The sequence below is a fragment of the Gobio gobio genome (assembly GCF_949357685.1).
Source record: "Gobio gobio genome assembly, chromosome: 1".
NCBI lineage: Eukaryota > Metazoa > Chordata > Actinopteri > Cypriniformes > Gobionidae > Gobio > Gobio gobio.
The window spans coordinates 64314796-64342471 of NC_137097.1; the positions used below are offsets into that span (position 1 = coordinate 64314796).

A 27676-nucleotide genomic window follows, 5' to 3' on the forward strand; every position below is an offset into this window, starting at 1 on the left:
CTGTTTTCAAGTCCTGTCCTGGCCCTAATTTAACAATTTTCTATCCATACAGAGGGGGCATACTTTAAATGTATTGAAATTAATAAGGAATCTTTGAGCATCATTTGAGTATCTCATTGCCAGGTCGAGTGTCCTGGTTTTCGGTAATCAAAATATGGTCACCCTAGTGTATGTGTAAAGCCCCGTTTGCACCGAAATTACCCGGAACAATTTGTCCAAGGAACTCTTTTTCCCTCAGACCTGCTGCTGTCTGCATTTCCATCGCGGTCTAAAGTACCGTGAAGATTAGTCCGGTGACGCAGGACTGCGTGCAACTTTCCAGTTCCCACTAGATTTCGTCCTCCGCATATAAGCTTAATAAAGCCTGAACCTAGTCGTCGGATAATCAGTCGTATTTTTTAAACTCCATTGTTGATTCGAATAGCAAACAACTCTTAATGCACGCACCGCAACAGACTTTTAGGTTGAAATAAAATACAGCATGAACTCATCCCCGCCGAAAATTCCTGAACTTTGAAAAAGCACTACCTCGTGAGCAGGGCCGTTTTGAGGGGGATATTTTTACCCGGTTTATTTAGATCCCTCTTCCTGTGGTCGAAACACACCAAGTACCACCCCAAAGTCCCTAGTTCCCGGGGAAAGTTTCTGTGGTGGAAACGCGGCTTAATAGATGTTTCCTTACCTACTTCCTGACATCTATTGTCACTATTAGAAATACTATTTCTCCTTAACGTTCAACTTTAATTTATTTATATAGCACATTTAAAAAGGTGAAGTGCAATTTTTTGAATATTATTAGCATTTAAGCTGAAGAAAATGATTAGACAGCCAGACTTTAATTTCATTCAGACAGACCAACAGGTACTTAAAAGACTACTAATTTCCACTTTTAAGTGGTAAATATAACTGTGTCATCTGCATACATATGATAAAACTAGGGCTGGGCGATTTTCCTGTTTTTTCCCCAATTGTTTTGCCGTGATTTCATCATTTTAAAATCGAGAAATCGTGGTTTTGAATAAAAATGTTAGCAAATGTTCCATTTAGACATGTTGACATCATGATCCGATCACATGATTAACCGCTCTTGTGTGACACGCTCAGTGAACACAGTTGAACACTAAGGGGCTGTTCACACAGAATGCGTTGAAAACGTTGTGGCAGTGGAATGGGAAAAAGCAAAGATATTAGAAGTGAGTTGAACTTTCTTCTAACTTGAATGTCACATTTTTAGAATGCCGTTTCATGGGCAAGACGCTGCTAAGATACGAGACACAAGTGCGACAGCCAAACACGTCCGCCAAACATACAAACAATAGGAAAAATACCTCAAGGGAATGCACAAACTACAACTGCATGATGGTGACAGGCTGAAAGGTGCTGCTGTTTTCTGTTTTTACAAAGCATTTGCTGTTAATAGCCTATTACTGGTGCTATTTATTGCTATTACTTTTTGGCTAAGAAATATTTAGCATTTTTCTTATTTTATATTAGTTCCTTCTGAGTATATGGGTATGTTTAAGATACGTTTGTACAATATTTGCATTCATATTTCATGCATATTTTCTGCAAAGATAGGCTATATATAACAAATAAGTCATTTGTTTTACATTTACACCATGATAATCACTTCAGATGTGTCAAATTTGGAATCTAACTTTTTAACCAGATGGTTAATAAAGAGAACAGATCCCAGTGGGCACAATAAAAACAATGTAGGACCCAGAATAAATCCTTGTGGAATACCATATTTTAAGGGAACCACAGAGGATGAAGTGTTTGCAAAATTTACAGAGAATGTTCTATCCTGATATGAATAAAACTATTTTAGAGCTGTCCCACAAATGCCTATACCTCACACTCCAGACGTTCTAAGAGAATCGAATGATCAACAGTGTCGAATGCGGCGCTGAGATCCAAAATAATAATTAAGACAACCGCTAGCCCACAATCAACCACTATCAGTAAATCGTTCACAACACTAAAGTGGTCTCTGTACTGTGACCAGCTCTAAATTTAACCAGAATATCTTTGCCTTTAGGTAAACTGTTAGCAAGACATCAGTAGAACTTACAAAAAATTGTGCTTTCAAAATTGTTGTCTGTCTTAACATATCAGCTTCATATTTAACCAATGGAGTGAGTTTGGGACTACCTGTTGGAATAATGGGATACAACCAAGGTAGGACAGAAGAGGCAGTACGGGTGTTTGGAAAAAGTGTTTAAAAAAAAGGTTTGGTATTACTAGTAGTGCAGAAATTACACACTCAACCTTTAAGTGTAGAGTTGATCTTTACACGAGTTCACATGAATTAGCAGTTGAGCTGAGAAGGGCAAAAAGAGCAAGTATAGCGGAGTGTGATTGGTAGCTCGAGTTAGGAGGATGCAGATGTAAATGTATGTTCATTAACGAAATCTTTAAAAATTGTAGCAACCTCATTTTTATGTGGTAAAATTGAAATATTCTGAGTTTCATTCAAATGAACCATTGGTCTTCCATAGTATCATACATTTTAGATCATGATAACCAAAGTTAAAACCATGCATATAGCTCTTCACTGCCATGGTAAAATGTATTTATATTGTATCTATGGTATTTGTATTAAAAACAGTAGACCTAGCCTAAAAACATTTAGTATAAATGCACAAATTCTATAGCTAAATAAAAACACTGTAATAATATTCCTTTACTCCTTTAATACATTTAATACATGTCTACATTAATAATTTAATACAATTCTATATGAATATTTCCCACATTTCTGCCAGAGTACCATGGTGCAGTTAGTGTTACAGCAGTAAATACATGGTAAATTATGGATACTTAATAGGGCTTGGCGATATGGCCAAAAAATCATATCTCTGTATTTTTTGGTTGAATGGCGATACATGGTATATATCCCGGTATTTTCTACGTTTTCCTATTTGGATAAAACAAATCTGTATTTATTTTAATAATAATTTTATTTCACATCCTGCCCAATGATGTCCTAAAAACAATGTTGATATTGAAGGCTATAAACAAATACAGTGAATGTAATGTATTAATGCATGGCATGTATTAATAATATTGTTTTTAATTCACTAAACTAAAAATGAAAATAAAAACAAAAGCATATTAGCCTATATTTGATTACCCCATTATAATGGTCACTTTCATAAAAATATACATACTTGTAGGTTTAAAATTCCACACATGGCACATTTATTGTCCAACAACAAATATTTTAGAAATATGTATATTTTAGTCCGAATTATTGTGTTCCTATTCTACTGCGGTCCGCCTGTTTGGCATGCATGCATGTGGCGGCTCTCGTTCACGGAAGCCTGAATTTTAGCGGAGATTCACATGCAGAAGGCTCGTCCTCTCCTGACAGCAAAATGGACATATATGCGTGACTTTCTAACATTTACAAATGGAAAATATACCTGTGAAATGCAAGTTATGCATTGAGGAAAGCACCACAACGCATTAAACACCGGAAGTATTGATCTGTCTGTCAACACAAGTACCCTCAGAGCATCTGACAGGGCAAGCTGCTTTAAACTACACATGTTAACTATATCTTACCAGTTATTTTAAAGCCCTTAATATAAAGCATGTGTCATGTTTAGGACATATTGTATCATGCACTTTCCCTGCATCAGCTCATTCGGCATACTCCGCTATTTTTCAGATGCGTTTGTATCAAACTACTTTATATCGATACTTCCGAACGGCGTTCGCCCATCCCTTAGGATCGACTGACCCATATTCAACTGCTGTTCACAGGGAACCCTTCTCCACTTCGGCCTTCAAAGCTCTCGTTTGAATATTTGCTACTACCCCACGCCACTACGTACGTCCTCAAGCGCTGACGTCATCAAATGGCGATCGGTTTGTGAGATCGGCCAAGTTTAATAAGTAATAAAATATGATTATTGGCTGATACCAATCTCCGGCCGATCGATCAGAGCATCCCTAGCTTCCACAAATGTTTTCCTTCTCGTGTCGAGTTGTCTTTGTCAGTAGAGGGTGTTCCATGACGTGCAAGTTAAAAGCTGCACGCTGACTGGCTGTTGTCGCTTTTATTTCTGCTGTGTGATTGGGTGTTAGATTAATCCATATCGGGTAAAAAATGTCCAGAGTTTATCATCGTTATCGACATGAATTTTATTGTGATTCGATATATCGTTTATTGGCCCGGCCCTAATTGTTGCTCAGAGCTGGTGGAATAAGGCATACTTAAAGGATTAGTTCACTTTAAAATGAAAATGTCCCCTTAATTTACTCACCCCCATCTCATCCAAGTTGTTCATGTCTTTCTTTAGACAGTCAGTCAAAAAGAAATTAAGTTTTTTGAGGAAAACATTTCATGATTTTTTTCTGCATATAATGGACTTCAATGGCAAATCAAAATGTTGAAGGTCCAAATCAATGCAGTTTCAAAGCGCTTTGAAGGGCTTCAGAGGCTCTACGTGATCCCAGCTGAGGAATAGATAAGGTTTCACTAGATAAGATCCTATTCCTCGTCTGGGATCGTGCATAGCCTTTGAAGCCCTTCGAAGCTCTTTGAAACTGCATTGATTTGGACCTTCAACATTTTGGTTGCCATTGAAGAAAAAAATCCAAAATCAAAAAAATTTATTTCTTTTCCACTGAAGAAAGAAATACATGAACATCTTGGATGGCATGGGGGTGAGTAAATTATCAGGAAATTTTCATTTTGAACTAAGCCTTTAACATGTGTAACAGTGACATGACATTGGACTGGGCAGCCATGTGGGTCCTAGATGGTCATGGCAGAAGGGAAGACAAGTTGCTCTGAAGAGAAGAAAGGACATCCCTGCGGCTTGCTAGGAGTCCATCAGTCACTCTGCTTTATGGACCACACCTTCATTCTGCAGCTCATTTCACACAATCATCACCTCACCTCAAGAACAGAGGGATGCATCTCTTATTCTGACTGAGAGCAAGCTGCTTTTGAGATTAGATTTTGAGTCTTCGCAATGCTAGATCGCTTTGGATGGGTTCACACTTATCACAGAGAATAAATTAGCCCTCGGCATGAGAGTAACATCTGTCTAATGCCTCAAATCTAAAAACGAAGGCCTTTGCTCCGGGGAAGATTGGAGAAGATTGTTTTACGTATGCTAATTTACCCTTGGTTATTCCTTGAGGTGAAGTGAGGCAATGTTTTAAAGTGATTGCTTGAAATGAGATACGTGGGAGTTCACGAATGCTAATGTGATTTGGGTAATGATGACTACCGATAGCGGAGATTCAATGGGTGCCACTTTAGCTAAATAAATAAATGTCCTGAATAATTTTGGCTCATTTTCCAATGGTTTCCAATTTGCAGCTATTTGTTGTAGGCGTTATTACATTTCTGGCGCTTGCACCAAACCTGAGCTTCAGATTTTCAGTATTGAATAGAGAATGCCTTTTAAATCCCAATTCAGTTCTTTGATTTAGATTCAATTCAAAATTAAGTAGCAAACAGGATGCAGAATATAAGACTGTATACATTAAAATAAATGGAGATTCCAAGAAGTTCATGTGACTATAACTTTTAACTTATAAAGCAAAATTGAGCTGGGTTGGAAAGTTTTGAAAAAAGTCAAACAAAACAGACAAACAAACAAAAAAATAAGCTTGGCATTCGTTGTCGTTCTGACAATGTTGTCGATTGTACACGAAAAACTCGTTTTTAGTACAATGTTGTCATGTAAATGTATCCTTAAATGTATACTCATGAATTGAAAGGGAGCCAGTTCTTCAATTCTGAATTTCACCTAATCCTGATAGGCTTCCTCTCATTAACCCACATACCAAATTTAACCCCTGGTGACTATGTCTATGGCCTGTCTTATGGCGTGACCATTGGGCAGTCACGAGCACATGACTAGATGAATAATCAGACTTGATATAAAGCAGATTTGGCTGAGCTGAGCAGAGACTGTAGAGCTCTGTACATGGTAACCATCTCTGCAGGAAAGCAGCTTTTAGCTTGTGATGAGTAGTAACAGTCTTCCAAAGCGAGTGTGAATGTGTTAGACAAAGCTGTGATAGACAGTTTCTGCACACTCCTCTACTAGACAGATGGAAATCAGCGTAGGCATCCTGACCGACCCAAACGACCCCTACAGCGTCTCCTCTCCCATCCAGATGGAGTGTCATCCCTGGCCATAAGCTGTGTGGAGTAGAGCTTTTATTAAGGGGCAGATGCTCAGATACTACACAAATACCCCAGGCAGTCTCTCAACATTAATGATCCGAAACATTACAGGGATCACATCTCACTCTCCATCCACCTACTCACACCTGGTCCCATTTTACAATAGCCAACATTTGGAAAACACATAAGCATACACACACTCACACATGCAAGATGATTACTCACACGCTGACAGAATTGCGAAGGTTCACATTTCAGCCAGCCCTCACATAACAACCTTAGGATATAACAAGGTGCTTAGCTCTTGAGTCTTACTTAGATTTTTGATATTCTCTTTTTTAGTTTTTGCTTTAAATGTGGCAGCCTTGATGCTGCCAAATGCCCGGCCTCTCTCCCACAAGGCACTTAATTCAGTTATGAACAAAGACAAAGTGCACAGTTCTCATAAAGGAGTACAGTGGATTTGATTAAAAAACAGGGAGCGATGGGGGTGGGAAAGAGAGAAATTGTGCCTCTTCAGAAGAAAAAAAGTTGGCTCAGAAGCTATAAAAGTCTCAGTACCATTAGATCCAGCAGACGAGCCACTGCCTCACAGAAACAATTCTGCCTCCCTTTCTTAATTTGACCCAAACATCAGTCATGAGGCACTTAACTCTTCTCTCCCTGCCAAGTGAGAATATCCTCGCAGGAGTCATGAATCTCACCGGGTATAACTTCCTCGTCTATCATCTCCCACTGAGAATCACTCACCCACAGCAGCCATCAATTCCTCTGTAACCAACCCCCGAAGCCAGACACGCATTCAATTTACCTGCCTCTCACCCTGAAAATCCCTCTAAAAGCCTGTCTGGCAAATCTCTCGAGGATTGTAACCACAGAGGAGTGTAACTGCTCTTAAACACAAAAGTCCTGACTTATTGGCTTACTCGGATGAGCAAACAGACAGAAAGAGTAGAAAAGTGGAAGTTTACGCACACTGACGATCCTTTCCGAGGTGCCTGCACGAGAGATGGTGGTTCCGTTAAGCCCCACCAGCGAGGGCAGTGTCTGGGACATCCAATTGGTGACCATGGCCATGGTGCTGAGCACCGCGCCAATCTTCAGGAGCGGAACGCTCATGTCGTCCCCCTGGCCGGCCGCCTGGCCCTAGTGCCCTCCCACACTCCCTGGAGCCAGGGTCCAGATGCAGCGCGAGAACGGACACGAACCTGATGCGTTGTCCTCCCTCTTCCTCCAGCCAAGGGACGGGTCGCCGCACGTGTACACGAGTCTCAAAACCAGCTCACACGTACCAGCTGCTCAGATCCGACAGCATCACGGCGATGCACGACACGCGTTATTCTTCAGCTGGAAAACGACTGCCAGTGCCTGATTCGCACTCCTCCGCTCACTCTCCCTCCCTGCCTTCTTCTCCCGCTCTCTCTCTCTCCTCTCGCTCTTTCAAGATGCCGCGCTGCGCATTGGCTGCAACTATCTCTCTCTTTCTCTCCCTTCCTCTTCCCTCCCCTCAGCCTTGTTCCACATCCATCCCTCTGTCTTCCTCCTCTCTTTCGGCTCCTCTGTGCCTCTTGATCCCTCTCTTTTGCGAGCACAAAAAATCAGAGAGGCAGGGGAGATGCACACCCCCAGATCTTTGTGCAACAATCAGCTGTTTGAAGCCGTCGCCATTTGAAGGGTTTGTCTTCCCCTCACAACTGCACAGAGGCGGCTCACGGCTCGAGCTAAATTAGGATCTCTCTCCACGAGTGCATTGTTTATATGTGCGTGAAGAAGAGGAGCTGTACTCCCGGAGTGTTTAATGAGGAAGAGGATGAGGCGTTCCAGTCGGCGGCTTTCCCCTGACAGCTCATCAATCACATGTGCGTCTAACACTCCCTTAATCAAAGAGTAATGGGGAATCTGAATTTGGACGGGCACGGCGCTGGTGCTCGGCACTAACCAGAGCTGACTGCAGTCCGACTGCAGTCCATCAGCAGCCCAGCCATGCAGCCCACTCTATCTCTCTCTCTCTCTCCCATCATCCCCAGCCTAGAGCCTGAAGCCACATAAGTCACATAATTAAACAGATGAGCCACATGGAGGCTATTTAACCTTGAGCGATGGACTGTTGGAGAGCTGTGTCATTCAAGCCGTAAGTAGTAGGCCTACTAAGTATGCACAGTGCCTCACTCATTACTTAGAAAACAAACAAACGGCTTGTTTTATCTTCACTAGTTATGTACCTCAGGTGTTTTCTCTGAGAGATGTTGAGAGTGACTTCTGAATTGCAGCCGTATATCAACAATCAATGAAAAGTGACAGCTGCCTGAGACTCGGTGTGGTCTCAACTCACCTGATGCGTCTGTACGTTTTCCTGAGTTGAACCAGCTCAACACTGCCATCATGTGTTTGTATACGAGTACTGCAACTACAGTGAGATAGCCCATTCAAAGGTACTGCAATTTCAGTGTTCAAATTCTTTCTTTGAGCACCTCTGAGCCATGAGTTGGGAGTGTGACTACCTGGCAGATGGAAGTATTTGGCAAACCTGACTGAAAACAGTCCCAAGTTTTGCACTTCTGTTTAGCTCCGTAATTACACACCGCAGCTTCAAGGTTTGCCTGAGCAGGTGTAATGCAGCATAATTTAAGATACACATGTATCTTACGCCCTCTGTGGAACATACAAATTATATCTAGTCACAGCCTGTTGGCTGCTAGGCTTCTGTTTTGTTTGTTTTTGTGTCACATCAATAGAAATCCAAAGGTTACACTGAACAACATGACCTGATTTCTCAGTCAAATAAACCACACTAAAATGGATTTTCAATGGCAAACCAACATTTAGAGAGAGTTTAAATTCAGTTACAGTTACACTGTAAAAAATTATATGAGGAATAAGTTGTTTTTACATTGCTTTAACTCGTCAAAATAAGTTAAACAATTTTTATAAATTATACAAGATTCAAATTGTTTTAAAGTCAGTTTCATGTATTTTAAGTTGAAATGACTTAAACATACAAGTTGATTGTACTTAAAATGTAAGGCACAGTGTATGTTTTGCCCTAGCAACAGGCCACTTGATACATTATATTAAAATTAAAATAAAAAGCGTACCGTGTAAAGTGTAAACGAAAATTATGTCATCAATTATTCAGTGTTTTTCCAAACCTATATGACTTTTTACCATCTGAAGTGGGACATGGGTTTGGTTAGTTTTTAAAGGGATAGTTCACCTAAAAATTCAAATTACCCATGATTTACTCACCCTCAAGCCATCCAAGGTGTATGACATTCTTCATTCAGATGAACACAATTGGAGTTATATTACAAAATGTCCTGGCTAATCCGAGCTTTATAATGGCAGTGAATGGTAACCCAATATTTGAAGCCCAAAAAAGTGCATCCATCCAATATAAAAGTGATCCACACAGCTCCGGGGGGTTAATAAAGGCTTTCTCAAGTGAATTGATGGGTTTTTGTAAGAAAAATATCCATAATTAAAACATTATATAGGAAAATATGCCTTCCGTATTCAAGCGTAACTCGCGCAACGTATGACGTCAGACGTTTTGAACTCTGTTCGTAATGGATGATGCACTTTTTTGAGCCATTCAGTGCCATTATAATGCTTGGGTTAGCCAGGACATTTTTTTAAATAACTCTGATTGAATTTGTTGGAAAGGGTGAGTAAATCATGGGGTTTCATTTTTGGGCAAACCATCCCTTTAAGGGGGGGGGGGGGGGGGGGGGGGGGTCATAGGGGGGTTAATGGGGAAGAGGAAGGAACATGGTACTTATAGACACTTAACATAAAATTGGACTCATATAAAGTGGAAACTAGCATGGTGCAATCAATGCCAAGGTCATGGGTTTGATTACCACAGGACACACTAATACTGATAAAATATACAGCCTGAAAGCACAATGTTATTTTGGATAAAAGCATCTGCCCAAATGCATTCATGCAAAAATCAGTAAAATTGATCTGCAACTATTACGACACAAATCTAACACCTCACCCACAGCTCTCGCTAGCTTTACAATCACGCAGAGAGAGCAAGCAATTCCGTTTCATTTTAATGACCCCAAAAACAATGTTTCTCTGTGTAGGTTTTTTAAGTAGGACGAATGGTTTTCACCCACTTGAATACGCTAACCTCACAAACTGAAGGTTTTCACCAAAGCTACATTAGCCTTGAGTGAAAACACAATTTGAACAAGACAGAGATGCTGACAGCTCATCTGAGGCTATTTAGATATGAAATAAACTGAGTATCCAAATACTGTCAGTTGTACTTAGCACTTGCTGTATTCTCCATTGCCACAGTAATTCCCTGGGCCTGAGCTTGATAGCCTCATAAAAATGTTTCGGAGAGAGAATTGATTTTGGAAAGAGAGGACAAACCTTCTGATTCTTCTAATCATTAAAGTAAACACGAAATGGTCTTTCTCAGTAATGAATGCATTTTATGAGACCATTTGCAATAATGAGGTTTTACATTATAAAGTAGCTTGTTCTATGTTAACATCCACTAGAGGATGCTGTTGTTCAACGGATGACCACTTCAACAGTTAAGGCCCCATCTCTGGTGTGAATGAACAGGTAAAATCAGCAAGGAGACGAAATGCTTTTGTTTCGACCAATCAGGATCATGACTTTGCCTAAATGAGATCAAAGTGAGAATCAACAAGTTCATGAAACGGTTTTCAGTCCTGTTTGGAGTGCTAAACATGACTCTAAATGCAAAATGAGACGACTAAATTCTTTAACAATGTTGCAGTTACAACCCAAATTTGGGAGAGAGAGTTTGGTATGTGCTGTATGAATAGAACTGAAGTTGACAACTAATCATAACTGGTAAATGTGGAAGAGGGAATAAAAAACAAACAACAGCAATAATACAACCCCCTGAACTGAATAAAAATGTAATCCGGTCTGAGCGGTTAAAAGCATTGGGAGTGGCTCGAAATGGCCAGTCATTTAGAATAATAATAAAAATGTCCTAATAATCTCTCCAAAACAGAATCTGTCAATATGTCTACTATATAATGCAATTTTGCATCATAATACTGTATATTATAATCAAATTCTATATTTTGCATAAAAATAGCTGTCAGTGGGAAGTGTTTAGTTAGGAAATGTACCAGCAGGGCTATATGCTAATCAGTCAAACTGTCACCGACCAATTGGTTTATATACAAATATTATTCAATCCGCCCCTGTTTGCTGTTATATACACAGAACAATTTGAGAGTTAATTTAAAAAATACAGACGTCAATCCCAAGATCTGACTGTGATCCGCACGGTTGTGTATTTTGTGCTGCAGTCATGAGCTGCTGTTGCGTTTCTTTCCTTCTTGCCCCGCAGGCCTCTCAGTCTGCTATTTCTGTCCACAGCGCTCACATCCTCATTAATGATCTTACTCATATTCTCACACACACGCTTTAAGAAAGCATTTGCGCAACAACACAAGCACACACACAGCATGCATATACACATCTCTGTTCAAACGTAGGCTGGCGTGTTTATCGAGCACTCAATGCTAAACATCCATTTAAAATCCGATTGTGGTGCTTGCCTTCAGGGCTTCTGGTTTAAAGGGCATTTTTAATCAGTTCACACAATTTAAATGAACTTCAGCTGCATCGTGCAGCGCTTCTGGCGGCCTGCAGGTGGCAGTAAAGATCTAGAGTTTCCCAAATGGCCTCAGAACCTCTCCAAGGACACCGATTTACTATTCAAGAACCTGTACCATAATAAATGTGTCTGGTCGGCGTGTCCAAGACCATAGTCGCTGTCTTGTAAGCGTTTTTCTACACCTGCACATGCACATAGAATTCAGCCAACAACACATCAAATATTCAGCACTCTCAGTTTGCAGAAGGCATTGCCTACACAAGGCATTGTTTTCAACATCAACAAGCCAGCCCTGAACTCATTTTAAAGGGATAGTTCACCCAAAAATGTGTCATCCTGTCATCATTTACTTTGTTATTTGATGTTTTCCGAAGACGATGATTGTTTTATGGTGCTTGCTTGACAACTACAGTCCTCATTCACTTCCATTATATAGAAAAAATATATTCTTTAACAATGAATCCTTTCCGTTTCATGGAAGAAAGGAAGTCATACAGGTTTGGAACTACATTAAGGTGACAGAATTTGTATTTTTTGTTGGACTGTCCCTAATCGCAGTAGATTTCACTTCACACAATTGTAATGCATCTATATGCAGCTCAGGTTTGAACTACAGCTGTCGCATACAGATCAGCACGGATAGTAAATGCTTTGTTTAGGTGGGATTTTACAGCAGAGATCCCTGTACTGCGCCGCTCGAGAGACCACTGTGCACAGAACATGTAACGTCCATCTCACTTTCCCTCTGCCAGCACTTAACTCCTGCCCACATCCCGGTAAATAATGCAGCCCACCACCGCCAGCACTGGATCCTGCAGCGTCGCAGCACCCTGAACACATCAACTCCCATTATGTGTCCTGAGAAATATTAGTGCTGTGATGTAGGCCTGTTACACATCTATCCATGTGCTCGGTGCTGAATGAGGGATGACTGAGGCCACTGGCTGGTTAAACTTGTCTCCCTGTGTTATGCCAACGTTACCTTTCCCATGATAAATGTCTAAAATGGCAGCATTATTGAGCTGGTGCTCAGCAGGGAACAGGATGTTCTGAGAGATGAAATACTTTGGTTATAGAAGAGGGTTTGAGAGCTGATGCTGTAGGGACGCAAGTGTGTAATTTCCTTTTATGAGTGATGGGTGAGAGTATAAGCTTAAAGCTGAAGTGTAGCCTGGATGCCGGTCGAATTTAGCCCCGCCCACAACATTTGAGGTCGGGAAGTTTGGTCTGGACTCGATCCGAACCAGAGCTGTTCAGACCAATCAAATTGGTCGGGGCGGGCTTTATACTAGGGCTGGGCGATACGGCTGAAAACTGTATCACGATATAAGGGTATCATATCGGTCGATATCGATAATTATTGATATGTTTTATGACCTATTTAAAATAAAGACCAGGAGAAACATGTTTTACATCTAAACATCTTAAACGTAACCTTCCTCTGATTATAATCCCCTCAGTTATAAAGGCAGAAATGTCAACACAACCATGGAAAACACTCAAATAATTAAAATATAAACACACGTCTAAAATCACAATGAACACTTAAAGGGTTAGTTCACCCAAAAATGAAAATTCTGTCATTAATTACTCACCCTCATGTCGTTCGACACCCGTAAGACCTCCGTTCATTTTCGGAACACAAATGAAGATATTTTAGTTGAAAGCTGATGGCTGAGAAAGGCTTCAGATAGGCCTCCATTGGCATTCAGTACATTTACACTCCCAAGACCCATAAAAGGCACTTAAAACGTTGTTACAAAGTCCATCTCACCACAGTGACTCTACAATAATTTTACGAAGCGACGACAATAGTTTTTGTGCGAAAAAAAAAAAATCAAAACACCTTTATCCAACTTGTTCTTGTCTTCCGTGTGTGCCTCCACGACGCATGCGCGAGAATATGACGCAGATCCGGCGTCGGACACATGACCCAGAAGCGATTCGTTTACAAGCAGAGGAAGACGCGCGTGTCTAAGCTGTTGAATTCTACATTGATCGTGCTTTAGGTCTCGGCGTAGTTCTCAAAATGGGGTTAAAGTGCGCATTTCATGGATTCCCGAACCCCGGCGCTACGTCATATTCTCGCGCATGCGTCGTGGAGGCACACACGGAAGACAAGAAGAGGTTGAATAAAGTCGTTATTTTGATTTTTTTTGCGCACAAATACTATTGTCGTCGCATTGTAAAATTATTGTAGAGTCACTGTGGTGAGATGGACTTTGTAACGACGTTTTAAGTGCCTTTTATGGGTCTTGGGAGTGTAAATGTACTGAATGCCAATGGAGGCCTATCTGAAGCCTTTCTCAGCCATCAGCTTTCAACAAAAATATCTTCATTTGTGTTCTGAAGATGAACGGAGGTCTTACGGGTGTCGAACGACATGAGGGTGAGTAATTAATGACAGAATTTTCATTTTTGGATGAACTAACCCTTTAACAATTCTCTCTTAACATTAAGGTGCAGTGCCTCCGTTATTTCTTTGTAACTGTTACCGTTTAGATGCTTTGTCATAAGGCACTGATGCAGAGTAACATTACCTCTCCATGTAGTTTCAAAGGCTGAATCCGAAATCGCCCCCTATACCCTACATAGGGCACTATTTGAGGGGACAGCCTTTGTAGTGGTGTCCAAAACTATAGTGGACGTTATTGAGTGCACTCATTCTATCCCACTTTGCACCGCAATAACGAGTGTACAGCCGATGTACACACAGTGGCTGTCCGAATTCGCTCACTTATTTTCATTCACTCCTTCAAATGGACTAAATTAGGGAATAGTGATTGAGGGTTTAGGGGGTGATTTCGGATTCAGCCAAAGTCAAGAATAGCACAACGGCGAGCGCGTCGAGTATAAACACGTCCCCAAACGAATGAGGCGCGCTGTCAGCGGAGGCTCGCACTGCGGAGCCAGACGAAAGTATAAACAAGGCTTAAGGTGGTAAAACAAGTTTGTGGTATTACCAGTCTTGGTGGGGACGACAGTCTTGCAGACGACATTGGTCTGACTACGGTCAGACTTATATAATCCAAAAAACTGCCATACTGGTGAGCTGACTTGTGTTCCTGTTTTATCAACATTTCCACGCTCGCTACGGCACTCATTTTCCACTTATCACCCCACGCCGGTTCTGTTTACTGAAGAATTGATCCAACACAAGACAACAATATGGCGCAACCAAACCTGATACAGTTACATGATTGGCAGCTAGCCTGTCACTCCCATAGACTGTAAAAAAATATGGACGTAGTGTCCGTGACGTCACCCATAGGATTCTGAAGAGCAGTTTTGAAGCGTAAAGTAGGGTCGAGCTGGCCGTTGCCATCTTGGCCATGCGTCACTCCCGGATAATAGAAAATGGGCAAAGAGGCGGGACGTGGGCGGAGCTTAGGTGACACGATGACTAACAGACAGCAGATAAACGGCTATCCACCTGTCACTCAAAGTGGCCACGCCCTTAATTATGCAGGACTTTAAAGCTTTATATAATGTAAACGAATGAGTTATAAAATAATTCTCCCCCCTCACAGTTGTCATGTATTAAACGCAGTTTAATCATCTACTTAATATGAAATTATAACATTTCTGCTGCAATTTCTGCAAATCCCTTCTGCTGCAAAATCATTTCGAATGATTACAAAATGTTAAACAAGACTACACTTTAAAATTATTGTTTATCATATTTATTTAGTTTGCTGCAGAACACAAAAGGTGTTGTGACTGACAATAGAACCATAAAATATGCCAAAAACTTGCCAAAAAGCATAAATTCACAAAAGTCATAAATTTTGTTTGTGCGCTGTAATCTAAATCTTTAGAGCCCATGCGTTTGCAAGGAACAGATCCAAATTCAGACTTTTATTCTGCGACCTTCATCCCCATACTCAGCAGTGACCGCAAACGTCAAAAATAATTTCTGCCCAACATGTTTTATGGCAGTGATATCAAACGCCCATTGGCTCTCACCTGCTGCTTCACATACTGCTACATGCTGTGCTATGGGTGATGTGCGTTTGAATGAGAAAAAAAGCACTTCACACAGAGTGGATCAGGATAAAGATTTTCAGCAACTAATATCTTAAATTCTGCTCTTTACTTCATACGAAACTATTATATACACTGCTAGAAAGGACTGACTAAATAAATTATTGTGATTTCACTTGTCAGTTTTTCACTGTACACATTTTCTGAAATGGCTATGGGTAGGTTTAGAGGTAGGAGTGGGATTTAGTGGCTCAAAATATATTTTTAAATGCTATATTGTTACTAAAAGTGTCATTTCTGCCTATTACGCTTTAGATTCTTTTATATTCTCTATAAAATGGTTATGTTTGGGATATGGTTAAGGGATCTAAAATGTATCTATAAAATGGCAATTATATATATATATATATATATATATATATATATATATATATATATATATATATATATATATATATATATATATATATATATATATATATATATATATATATATATATATATATATATATATATATATATATATATATATATATATATATATATATATAATATATATATAATATATAATCTTTAGGATGTAAAACATTTGTAAATATGTTATGTTCCTTCATACGTAAAAATGTTTATGTTACCTGTTGTAAATACATCCATACTGTACATTTCAGCATCTTTTAAATATACAAAAATACATTTTGCACTTGTAAATGTAATATCTAGGTACTATTGACAATGAGGCCAGGCTGTTATAACACACAGTATTCAATAAATATTCCATTTAACTGAAGAGAATTTGAGCAAGGACATTTAATGATCAAATATCTACTGTTATGTCCTGCATTAAACCTTGAATATAGTAATCTGCAATATAAAAACCTGATATTATACTGACTGACATATCATGCACCTATGGCTAATTTGCTAATTATCTGATCTAAATAGAAAAAAATAAATAAAATCACAAATTAATTCAGGTTAATTTGTCTAATGGAAACGCATGGTCAAGTTGAATGCATTGCATTGTGGGATACAACATTCCCCGTAGTGTGCTTTGTGGGATGCTGCAAATGCAGTAGGTCATCAAAGTATACTATGCATACAGAAAATTTGCATAGTTTGCACATTATACATACTGTATACACGGCAAAATGAAATTATAGCCTGATAGCATGCTGTTCCGAATATAGCCAATCATTATTTATGCAATTTCCCTTGCTGCCACGAGTGGCAGAGAAATTATTTCACCTTTAAGGAGTATAAAAACAGCAGTGTTATTCTAAGATGTTTTTTTTCCAACATCGCATACATGCATGCACCAGCTCACACATGCACACAGCGGTTTGGGCAGAACATGACTGTAAATAGAGTCGAGCAGTCTCCTCTCCTCACATCCTTTGCCAATACGGCTCAACGCTGCCGTTGTGAGGGGACACAAAGCCACAGCAATAGTATCCTGGCCTGTTCTATTTATGACCGGTCCCTCTGTTCGCCACGATGAGTCAATAGACACGGAGCAGTGGCATGGTAGCCGAATGCTTCACTTTCTCTCTAGGTGAGAATAAGACTGCTTTGCCTGCCTATTGAGTTAATGATGCCATACACATTCATCTCACAACCGATTACAATGATCACCGTTCGCATTTTCCGCGCCTCAATGACCCAATTACACCCACAGCCACGGAGATTAATTCTGTGAATAACATTCGCTGCGAAAACCGACTCGACACGCTGACCCTTCCCGCTGATCTAAACTAATCAAACATTCGTTCTGTGGTGGGAAATGAAAAAAAATGCCCTCCGCTCTTGTAATTTGACTAATTACTGACAGAAAATTGGGTGTCTTAAACCTGAGTGAGAGGAAGCTGAGGCCACGAGAAGGCCTGTTAATTGAGGTTACCCCACACAGTTATGCGTGTCGTCTAAATGCCTGTCTGCCCGCTTCTGGGTTTGGCCTTGACGCTGTCTTTGAGAATAATTGGCTTTTCAATTTGAAGCAGAATGAAAGCTACTCCCCGTTTGAGCTGCTCTTATTCTCTTTAAATGGAGCTATAATTTAAAACGGAAGTAAACCCTTAACTTGTAAATGGATGAGAGTTAATATCACTGTATGTTGAGGCTTGCTAGGTATAGCTCGGTCAGCATTTTGAGACTTTTGGTTGTCCAACTCAAAACCAGGGGGAAAACACTGAGGGTGAATGTCTTTGTAAATAAGAACTGGTGTAGTATTCCCACCTGCAAAAAAGCCAGATATGCCACGTACTAAGTGGATCCCTGTGGCTTAGACCTTATGCACCAGAGAAGCGTGCAGCCATCTTTAGATTTTTTTTGTGGAGCCATTTTTACGGTAGCTCTGTATGTTTCTACGGCATCGCTGTCGAAGAGTAATTAGCTGGTGAAGTGGATTTGCTTTATCATGAGCATTGTAATGTTTGAAGCAGATAACATAAATGTCTGTAGACTGGGGGGATGTTAAAACGAGCGGTTCATTCATAAATCCGTAAGATCTTATCTTCATGCTGTGGAAATATAAACCAGAAGACAGAACACAACGAGCACAGAGATGAAAAGGGGCGGGGCTACATAAATCTATACATATGAAAGACAGTTTCATCACAAGTCAAGTATAATTAAAGGGAGAGTTCACCCAAAAATGAAAAACCAAGCAGATAGAGCAACCATTGACTACCATAGTAGGGGAAAAAATACTATGGTAGTCAATGGTTGCTCTATCTGCTTTGTTACAAACATTCTTCAAAATATCATCTTTTGTGTTCAGCAGAACAAAGAAACTCATACAGGTTTGGAACAACTTGAGGGTGAGTAAATGACCAAATTTTCATTTTTTGGGTGAACTATCCCTTTAACTAAATAGACAATCGCCAGGGATTTACACATTTAGGAATGACAGAATTGACCAAACTAGCAAACTAGCTTTTACACATTCATGTCTCATAATTTACAAATTTTGCACTGTCATACTGTACATCTTTGTGATAAGGGAACTGAGATATTACTGAATGCTTGTCACAAACAAAACACCATGTCGTAATTCCTCTGTATTTAAACTGTTTGACTATGAACCATTAGCCTGGCGTGGCCATACTCAATTCTAGTCAGAATATGAGTCTGGTACCGCTCCATTGAGCGTTGATTATGGGGCGTGTTGCAACCGAGCCAGGAAAGACCTCAATTGGATAGACCCACAACCAATCAGAGCAACGGAGCGACGCGTAACGTTAGTTGTCAAATGTCAACAGAACTCAACTGCACTGTGTTGCCAAGTCCGTGTTTTTCTCCATGTCCGCGGGTTGAAGCGACCCCAATTATGTGATTATATAAACCCAGGAATGCAAATTTTAGCAGGCAACCTTGCCAAAATAACATATTTTGCCAACCAAACGCCATTTTTTTCCGGAGAACCCCCCGGAAAGTTATTGTTTTGGGCTATAGTTTTGAGTAGCAATTGTGCGCGACATTGCAAAAACACTTGGAAACCCTGTCTGCACGCACGCTGGATTAAGTAACGTTACAAGAAAAAGATGAGTGTAAACGATCTTTGCCAGTAATTAAATAATTTAAGGATACACAGAGTACTTACCAACACGATCATCGTTTCTGAGAGAAATAGTGAAGGTGAATGCATATACGAACAAGTTCTCCGTTTAGGATAAGAGCAAATTCAACCCAAGAGCCGTTCGATGACGTGGATGATTACGTTACTGTTGATCATCTGTCAATCATCGTCTAAAGCCCGCCCTGACAATTTCATTGGTCCGAACAGTTTCTGTTCGGGCATAATTACTCCTCTATGGAGCGAGTCCAGACCGAATTGCCCGAGCAAAAAAGTTTGTGGGCGGGGCTAAATTCGGCTGGCATCCAAGCTAATGAACCATCAGACCAAGGACAAATCACTGGAAAGCTATTACCGATATGTAACATGTTGCACCTGTACTAATAAGATTCTGGATATATATATATTATGACCCATTGGGGTTTTTAGTCGATGCCTACGCTCATTTTTTTCAGTTAATCGTCGATCTAAGCACATGTGCAGCATTAACTTAAGGATTTGTCGCTAATGGGGCTTAAAAGGTTCTTTTCAGTAGTTGCGTTTACATGGACCCTTATAATCAGATTATTAGCTCAGTCCAAATGAAAATGAAGTCCAAATGAAACTCTCATGTAACCATGTCAGTTGGAATAAATTGGACAAATCTGTCAATGTTGGCTTCCAGAATGGTAACTTGCTTGAGGGGATTGCTTCCAGATATACAGAGGAAATGTTTTAGTAAGTTGTAAAGCAAGTTATCATTCTTAAAGCCAACATCCACCTCATGACCTGTAAAGTTTGCCAGTGGTCGCCCTCCCATTGTTTCATCCATAATGTTGAATCACAGTTAAGACAAAGGCTAGCATATGTCGAGAGAATAAATGTATATGGCATAGCACACATAAATCCGATTACTTAGTGTTCATTTAAGCAGTATATTCATAATCATCAATCGGTTTGATACATTAGTTAACATGAACTTATAATGAACAATACGTTTACACCATGTATTAATCTTAGTTTATGTTAATTTCAACATTTACTAATGTATTTTTAAAATCAAATGTTAGTACTTTTTTAAACATTAGTTCAGTCAGGACAACTCTCAGCGGGTTTTGCATGATGATGACAATGTTATGACAATGTTAATGTATTCGGTCTTGGCGGAATAGATCTGCTATGCTGCTTCTGCTGCACAATACCATGGCTAATACAACAGTCCGTCAGCGCCGTGGGTGGAAACGTGCAGATTAAGGGGCGGTAATATTATAATAGATCTCCTTCCTACGTCAGAAGGGGAAAGAAATCTGAGTGGCACGCTTTTTTTTCACATGCTTGCAGAAAAAGGCTTCCCAAAACAAAAGTTACTGGGTTGTCCGGGTTGGTAGATGCACCGGGGACCCGATTATAGCACATAAACATGGTAAAAGTCAGATTTAAATATTAAAGGTGCTGTATGTAAGAATGACTAGTGGTTGAAATGGGTACTGCAGTCCAAATTCAAAATATGGTTTGCCCCGCCCCTAAATTCAAAATATGGTTTGCTCCTCCTCAGACTCAATGGTCATGTGGGTTGCCAGGTTAAGGACACACAACAGGAACGAACGCAATTGACAATGTAATGTGAGGAGACTTGCACACTGCGAGTTGATGAGTTGATTTATCCGCATTTTAATGTGCTTTTATAGATTTTTAGATGGATGCTGAGGCTTTTTAGGTCGGGTAGAATCTGCAATCTATGACCCAGTTTGTTCGCTTGCTTCCATTGCCGCAATACGTTGTGTAAACTGGCAACGTGCGTTATCGCAAAGACCAAAACAAAAACAGACATTCTGACACGGAACGAACATTTCAAAGTAAAAAAAACTGGCTGTAGCATTGTTTTTCAGAGAAACAAGTATGTGAACTTAGCATGTTTCCTAAATATCTGCAATAAAAATACATATTATGGTATTTTTATGCTTTAGTAGAGTCAAAAACTTACATACAGCACCTTTAAATGGTGATTAAAATGGCTGCCGGGATTTTTCAGTGAAGCAAAAGATGGCATGTAACACTCAAGAGACTGAAGAGTCTCTTTCTGACTGGTGAACTCAATTCTCTACACCTGCTATAGTGGCCATGACCCACCTTCTGACACGGAAACATTCAGACTCTTACGCTCAACTGCACTACTTGATTTACCCACTCAAAATCCGTTATTGGTCATGGAAAAACATTTCTAGCAACCAATCATAGTCCTAACCTTTTCCTAACCCTAACCTACACCAAGAGGAAAATGATTGGCTGATAAGAAGGAATACTCAAGCTCCTAACAGCAGTTCTAAGCCTTTAACCATAAAAATTATTGTTTTTAACAGGAATGTTGATCCAAAAAATGTTGACATGTTCTACCTGGTTAAAGCACATTAAACTGGCACCACCATTTACATTCGCGAAGCGCCATCCACTTAAAAGAAACTGTAACGTTAACAGCAATTAGTGTGACAGGTAACTGAAATTACACAAAGCTTGTAAGCCCTGTTCAAACCTTCAGATGTGTTATCCACAAAGCAGCTGGAATCCGCAAAGCCCCAGGATCAGATGGTGTATGCAGTAGAAATCCTTGTGCTGAACTGCTGAACTTACTTACCCTTGCTGTGCCAGTCCTCACTGGACCAAAGAGCCCCACTGCTCTAGAAAACCTCCTATATCACTCTCAAACAAGAACAAGCCTCACAATCCCACTGACTACCAATAGCTCTAACCTTTCTAATCAGGTTCTGGAACAGGCAACGGCTTATATTCATTTAATATCCAAAGATCGTCCTCACAACTTGCTACAGACGCAGCATTGTTGGTTTCCCTTTGAATCTCGTTCCTTTCCATTTCTGCCAAGAACTGCCTCCAGACAATACCATAGCCAAGAAATACGCCAGAATCCCTGATGTGCCCTTCCAAAGCCACCTCACATATAATAAGCAAGAGGCAGTCACAGAGACCTACAGCATTACTGGTTCGTTTTGTGCAGAGATAGTCCCCTGTACAGTGCTGTCTGCATCAAAAAAAGAAAAAGTACAATAGCCTGTCAAGCAAAGTCAGTAAATGCACCGGCTATACATGTATTTGCAAACCCTCCAGGCAACTATTTCAGACATACAGGACTAACTCCTATCTATCTGAATGGGGAAGCACTGAAATCTCAAAAACTGCTGGCCACATTCACATATTTCAAATCAGCAATAAATCTGACATGACATATATTATATGCAAACATATATATCAAGTTGGTCCCGCCAATGCTCATCTGTGAATCTGGACGAAAGTAGCGAAACTGGAGATTCTAACTGGCGATGGAGGGTGGGACTTGCATTACTAGAGCTGCCCTGGAGCCACCATATTGCACATTGCACTCTCCTATTGATTGCAATATGAATGCACCATTTTGGTATATGCAGTCTTTGCTAAAGAAAAAATTCACTCTCAGAAAAATGGTACAAAAGCTGTCACAGGGACAATACCCTTTAAAAAGATTCTACTAATGTACCATTAAGGTACACATTTTGGTACCAATATGTACCTTTAAGGGACTCTTTAGGCACAAAGATGTACCTTTTAAAAGGGTAGTGGGCAGTGACAGCTTTTGTACCTTTTTTCTGAGAGTGTTTACATATAAAATGTACTTGAACATCATTACATGTAAAAAAAAAACCAGAAACAGACCTTGCGTCTGAAATTGAATACTTCCTACTACATATGCGGAAAAACAGTGCGCCAACAGAGTATTATGTCCGAATTTGAAAAACAGTAGGTGAAAAGTCCCCACATTCAATGGACACTTTACTATCCCTTGAGGCCACAGGAGAGGAGTTGTGAATGGAGGTGAAGCGACGCAACTGACACCAAGTAGGGCTCGCTGCAGCCTGCGGTGGATATCCAACTCCGCCCACATCCAAGTGTGACGTCAGAACTCCCGCCCTGCAGCTAATTTCATTGGTTACAGTTACGGGTAGGTTTAGAGATCAGTGTTTGGTGTAGGCAATCAGTACTTAATTCGTTACAGTGACGGGTAGGTTAAGGGAAAAGAGTTTGGTGTAGGCAATCAGTACTTAATTCGTTACAGTGACGGTTAGGTTAAGGGAAAAGAGTTTGGTGTAGACAATCAGTACTTAATTCGTTACAGTGACGGTTAGGTTTAGGGAAAAGAGTTTGGTGTAGGCAATCAGTACTTAATTCGTTACAGTGACGGTTAGGTTTAGGGAAAAGAGTTTGGTGTAGAGGCAGTCTCTACTGTGATTGATATGACCAATAAAATCTTAAAAATCGGCTGCAGGGCGGCATTGGCCTGGCCTCTGACGTCACACTTGGATGTGGGCCGGGTTGGACATCCACCGCAGGCTGCAGCGAGCCCCTTCTCACTGACACTGGTAGGTCACATGATAATGACAACGTGGATGTAGTATGTCTGGATTACATTCATACTACAGGTATTCTACTATATAGAATATACTTACGAAGTTCAAAATCAAATGTAGTACCAACTCAGACAGTACGCAATTTTGGACGCACTGAAAGTATAGACAAAGCTAGCAGGCTAATTGGCCAACAGTAGGGGTGTGACGAGATTAAAATGTGACGAGATTTCTCTTTGAGTGAAAAGCCGTCTCGCGATATCGCCATGACGGAGCATTGAATATGCCACCGCTACGTTTACATTACATTCTCCACTGTCGTTTTTTTATATAGAAATAAAAAACATTTTATTCAGTTGGATAAGGATCGCTTCAACTGTAAACTATAGTAAACGACTGCGTCTGAGCTGCAGGAATCACAGTTCACTGATCACGTGACGAGAGTAAGGTGAGATGATTGACAGGACCATGGAGGAAGATTTGTGCGCAACACAGCCTGATAGAGTGTCTGATAAATGTCTTATTTTGTAGAATGCACGCTCAGCACCGCTGCTCCTTATACACAGAGTACTTGCGACCACGAATTGAAAGTGAAAGTAAACGCAAGCTCCCTTATTCGCGCAAATTAGGCGACATACAATAGCCAATATCAAAGCTATCTTAAGATGGGCTTTGTAGTTGTAACCACCTCTTAGCTCTTGTCTCTGTTTGCACTTTGAATATTGAGAGAGTACTTTGATTATGGTTGCACTTATTGTTTGCATTTAATAAGACTAAGAAAAAACTATGTTTATTTTTGTTATTTATACTGTTTTTATTTCTATGTTCAATTTGTGGAAAGGAGTTCAATAAGGAGGTCACACACAGCCTCAATCAGAAGTTCTGGAAGCTGATTATTCATGTATAGTAATGTCTGAAGAGACTTGTGTGAAATCAAAGTATTGTTGTCTTTCAATGTATATGATAATTCATACTCAGTAGAACTGAAATTACATTCATTACAAGATGAGTAGTTAAAACATTTCAAAATGCACCTGCAGACTAGTTTCCTGTGCAAAAATCTCATCTCGTCTCGTTCTCATGAACCCAATCTCATGTCTCGTCTTGTCTCGTAAGCTAAGTGTCTCATCACACCCCTAGCTAACAGTATGCTAAGCTAACTAAGAAACACAAAGAACAAAAAGTACATTTGGTTAATATACTATTATGTAACAGTAACGGACATTAATGGTCATAACAGTAATCAAGTAATTTTCTGGCCATGAAAATGTTTTTTCAGCCAATGGAATTATTTTGGGGTCCTTTAGTTGGACTCGACTCAATAGACGTACTGTTTGCTGCATTAGTTGCTCTATCAATGACTACAATTCCACATTTATCTATAGGCATTGTTATAAATATGTACTCACTAGCAATGCTGTAACATCAGTTGCCCCTTGGCGGTCAATAAAGTTCGCTCATAACACTGTTTTGAATCAGGGTAAATTTCACCTAAAAAATGTATTTAAATTCAAAACAGACACTATTTAATAATAAACACCTACATGATGATACTATACTGTATCTGCTGGGACTGATACACACTCAAAAAAATTAAGCCTTTTTTAAAGATTTGTGCATTTCAATTAATAGAAAAGTTCTATCAAATTGAATCTCTTACATATATTTTAATTGATTAAGGATTGTTCAATTATTCAATTAAAATATGTAAGGATTATTCAATTAAATTTAATTGAAATTTGTAAATCTTAAAATAAAAAGTGTTTTGAGTGCATTTTGGTGACGGGAAAACCCGTTTTTTAAGCCTTTATAGCAGAGTGGGGGGAAACCATGCATCTATATATTCTGGTTTTGTAAACCATGTCTGGATAAGTGTGAGTGATTTAGAAAAATGGGTCAGTGGCCTCTAGCATTCTATAGATGGAAAACAACGTTCACTCCAGGACATCAAACATGAGGACATCAACAGGCCACAAAGATTGTGCGCCAATCCCTGTCTCCCGGGAACAATTTTTTCCTCAGACTGTGGGACTAAAGTACATGTATTCACTCTCAAGCTCCCCGAGTGTGAAAGACTAGTGACATTTCAGGAATCGGCCATAAACTGCCACCGTTTGCTGTGGTAAAAGATAATAAAACTGCTCATATTACACTAATTACTAATTCGATTACCACTGTTTTAAAGCTAAAAGGAGGCGAGCGTCTGGCACAGAAAGGCCGTACTGGACCCCAGCAGACAAAAAAAAAGCAAATTCTTTGAGTGCTCATTAAAGCAAGGCAAAAGAAATAGATAAATCCCACTAATTAAACCGCTGTTGTTTATGATGCTACTGTGAGAGTGCAAATGGCCATTTAGAGACCGAAAGGTGTTTGGAAGCGAGGGTCAATGCAGATTCAGAGATGCCTCTGGTGTGCAACACATGAGCGAACTTTCTTCCAGAGATTGCTTCTCTGCTGGTTATGAATGTAGACTGTATAATTTAATGAGGAGGCTGCTGTAATTACTCGAACAGCTACGGACGTATAAATCACAACACATCCCCAGACCAGCGCCTTAATGGGAAATGTTCTTGAAGGGGGAAAAAAAGGAGACCGCATTTAATGCAGTGTAGAGTAAACTTCTATAATTTGAAAATGAATAATGTGTCCAGAGGCTGCGGTTTCTACACATATTTGTGTGTTTAGTTTGGCATTTAGGAGACGTGTTTATTGGTACACAAGGCTTCCTTTCCGAGAAATAATTCCGGTTACCTTTAGACTAGCATGTTTTGTCGGACAGAAAATTATGGTGACTAATGAGAACATGAGAGAAATACATTAGCATGCCAGTTTTTCAGTTGTAGGCGTTAAAAAAAAGGTGATAAAGTGATCATTTAGATAAGATGAATTTTTACAGGCAGACAGGGAGGTTACTAAATTGTCTCCATCCATTCCACTTGTCCTACTAATTCCATGGCTACTGTAGGACTCTTTTAGTTCGTGTCCCACCGGTAGCATTCAGTAATTGCATGTACAGCCCATTGATCCGTTTCGTGATTGCACAAACAAAAGGAAGAAGGGGAAAGTACATGAAAAATAAGCAGCCAAACAAGAGGTCTGATTTTAGTTTCTTGCTCTGTGATTTCGTGCTAATGTTCATAAACAGTACTGGCTTGTGGGCCAATGACATAGGCCAAAGAGAAAAGTAAAAGGACAAATCTTTTGAAATACATGTAGTTAGAAATGTGCCCTTTATGTTTATGCTGGTTGACTAAAAAAAAAATGTATCCCAATTTTAAAGGCACAAAATGTAATTTCCGCCGCTTAAGGTCGTTTATGCAAAACAAAGGCATAGCTTGATGACGCCTTGATTTTGCAGAATCATGGGAGTTGTTCTATTTAACTCTACAGCCAGTGGAAAAGAATCCGACGGGACTCTTGGATGAGTTAATGTATTAAAGATGTATAAATGTTACTGTAGTATGAAGCTGGGTGGGGCTGAAAGCCTTTGGAGCGGAATGAGGCCACTGGAGCGATTGCTAATGAGAGACAAGCGCGACACACGGCTCGAGAGCAGTGGAGCTTTTATTATGCCACAGACGACCGCTTCTGCTTCTTCCGCTCATGTGTATGTGGGGTAACGCAGCGCTATTTCATCATATTACATACATTTGAGTGTGTTGAAAGTTATGCTATAATGCTACTCTGTGCGTTCGCTCGGTGGCTACAATGAGACACTTGTTGCACACTGCAGTGAGCTAGATCGATATTAGGCAAGGTAAAACATAGTACTCGCGGTAAATCAAGAAAACGAGATTTAAACAATAAGACTGTGTTGAGCTATATAAGAATGATTCGTTTTCTGTCGATGAATGTATCCAAACAGTTTCTCACGTGTCTAATAAAACCATAGACTGTAAAAAAATATGGACGTAGTGTCCGGGACGTCACTCATAGGATTCTGAAGAGCAGTTTTGAAGCGGAAAGTAGGGACG

General features: G+C 40.0%; 1 protein-coding gene across 2 annotated transcripts in view; it reads right to left on the reverse strand.

Moving 5' to 3' along the window:
- The window catches only part of olfm2a (olfactomedin 2a), a 120783-nt gene that overhangs the window by 43703 nt on the left and 49404 nt on the right, over positions 1 to 27676 (reverse strand). The window contains exon 1 of one of the 2 annotated variants that reach the window (XM_079834908.1): positions 7133 to 7757. The exons of the other annotated variant lie outside the window; for it this stretch is intronic. Within the exon in view, the coding sequence (XP_079691034.1) occupies positions 7133 to 7276 (144 nt within the window). The 5' untranslated portion in view covers positions 7277 to 7757. Of the gene's footprint in view, positions 1 to 7132; positions 7758 to 27676 lie in introns of those variants that run through there. 2 annotated transcript variants of the gene reach the window in all.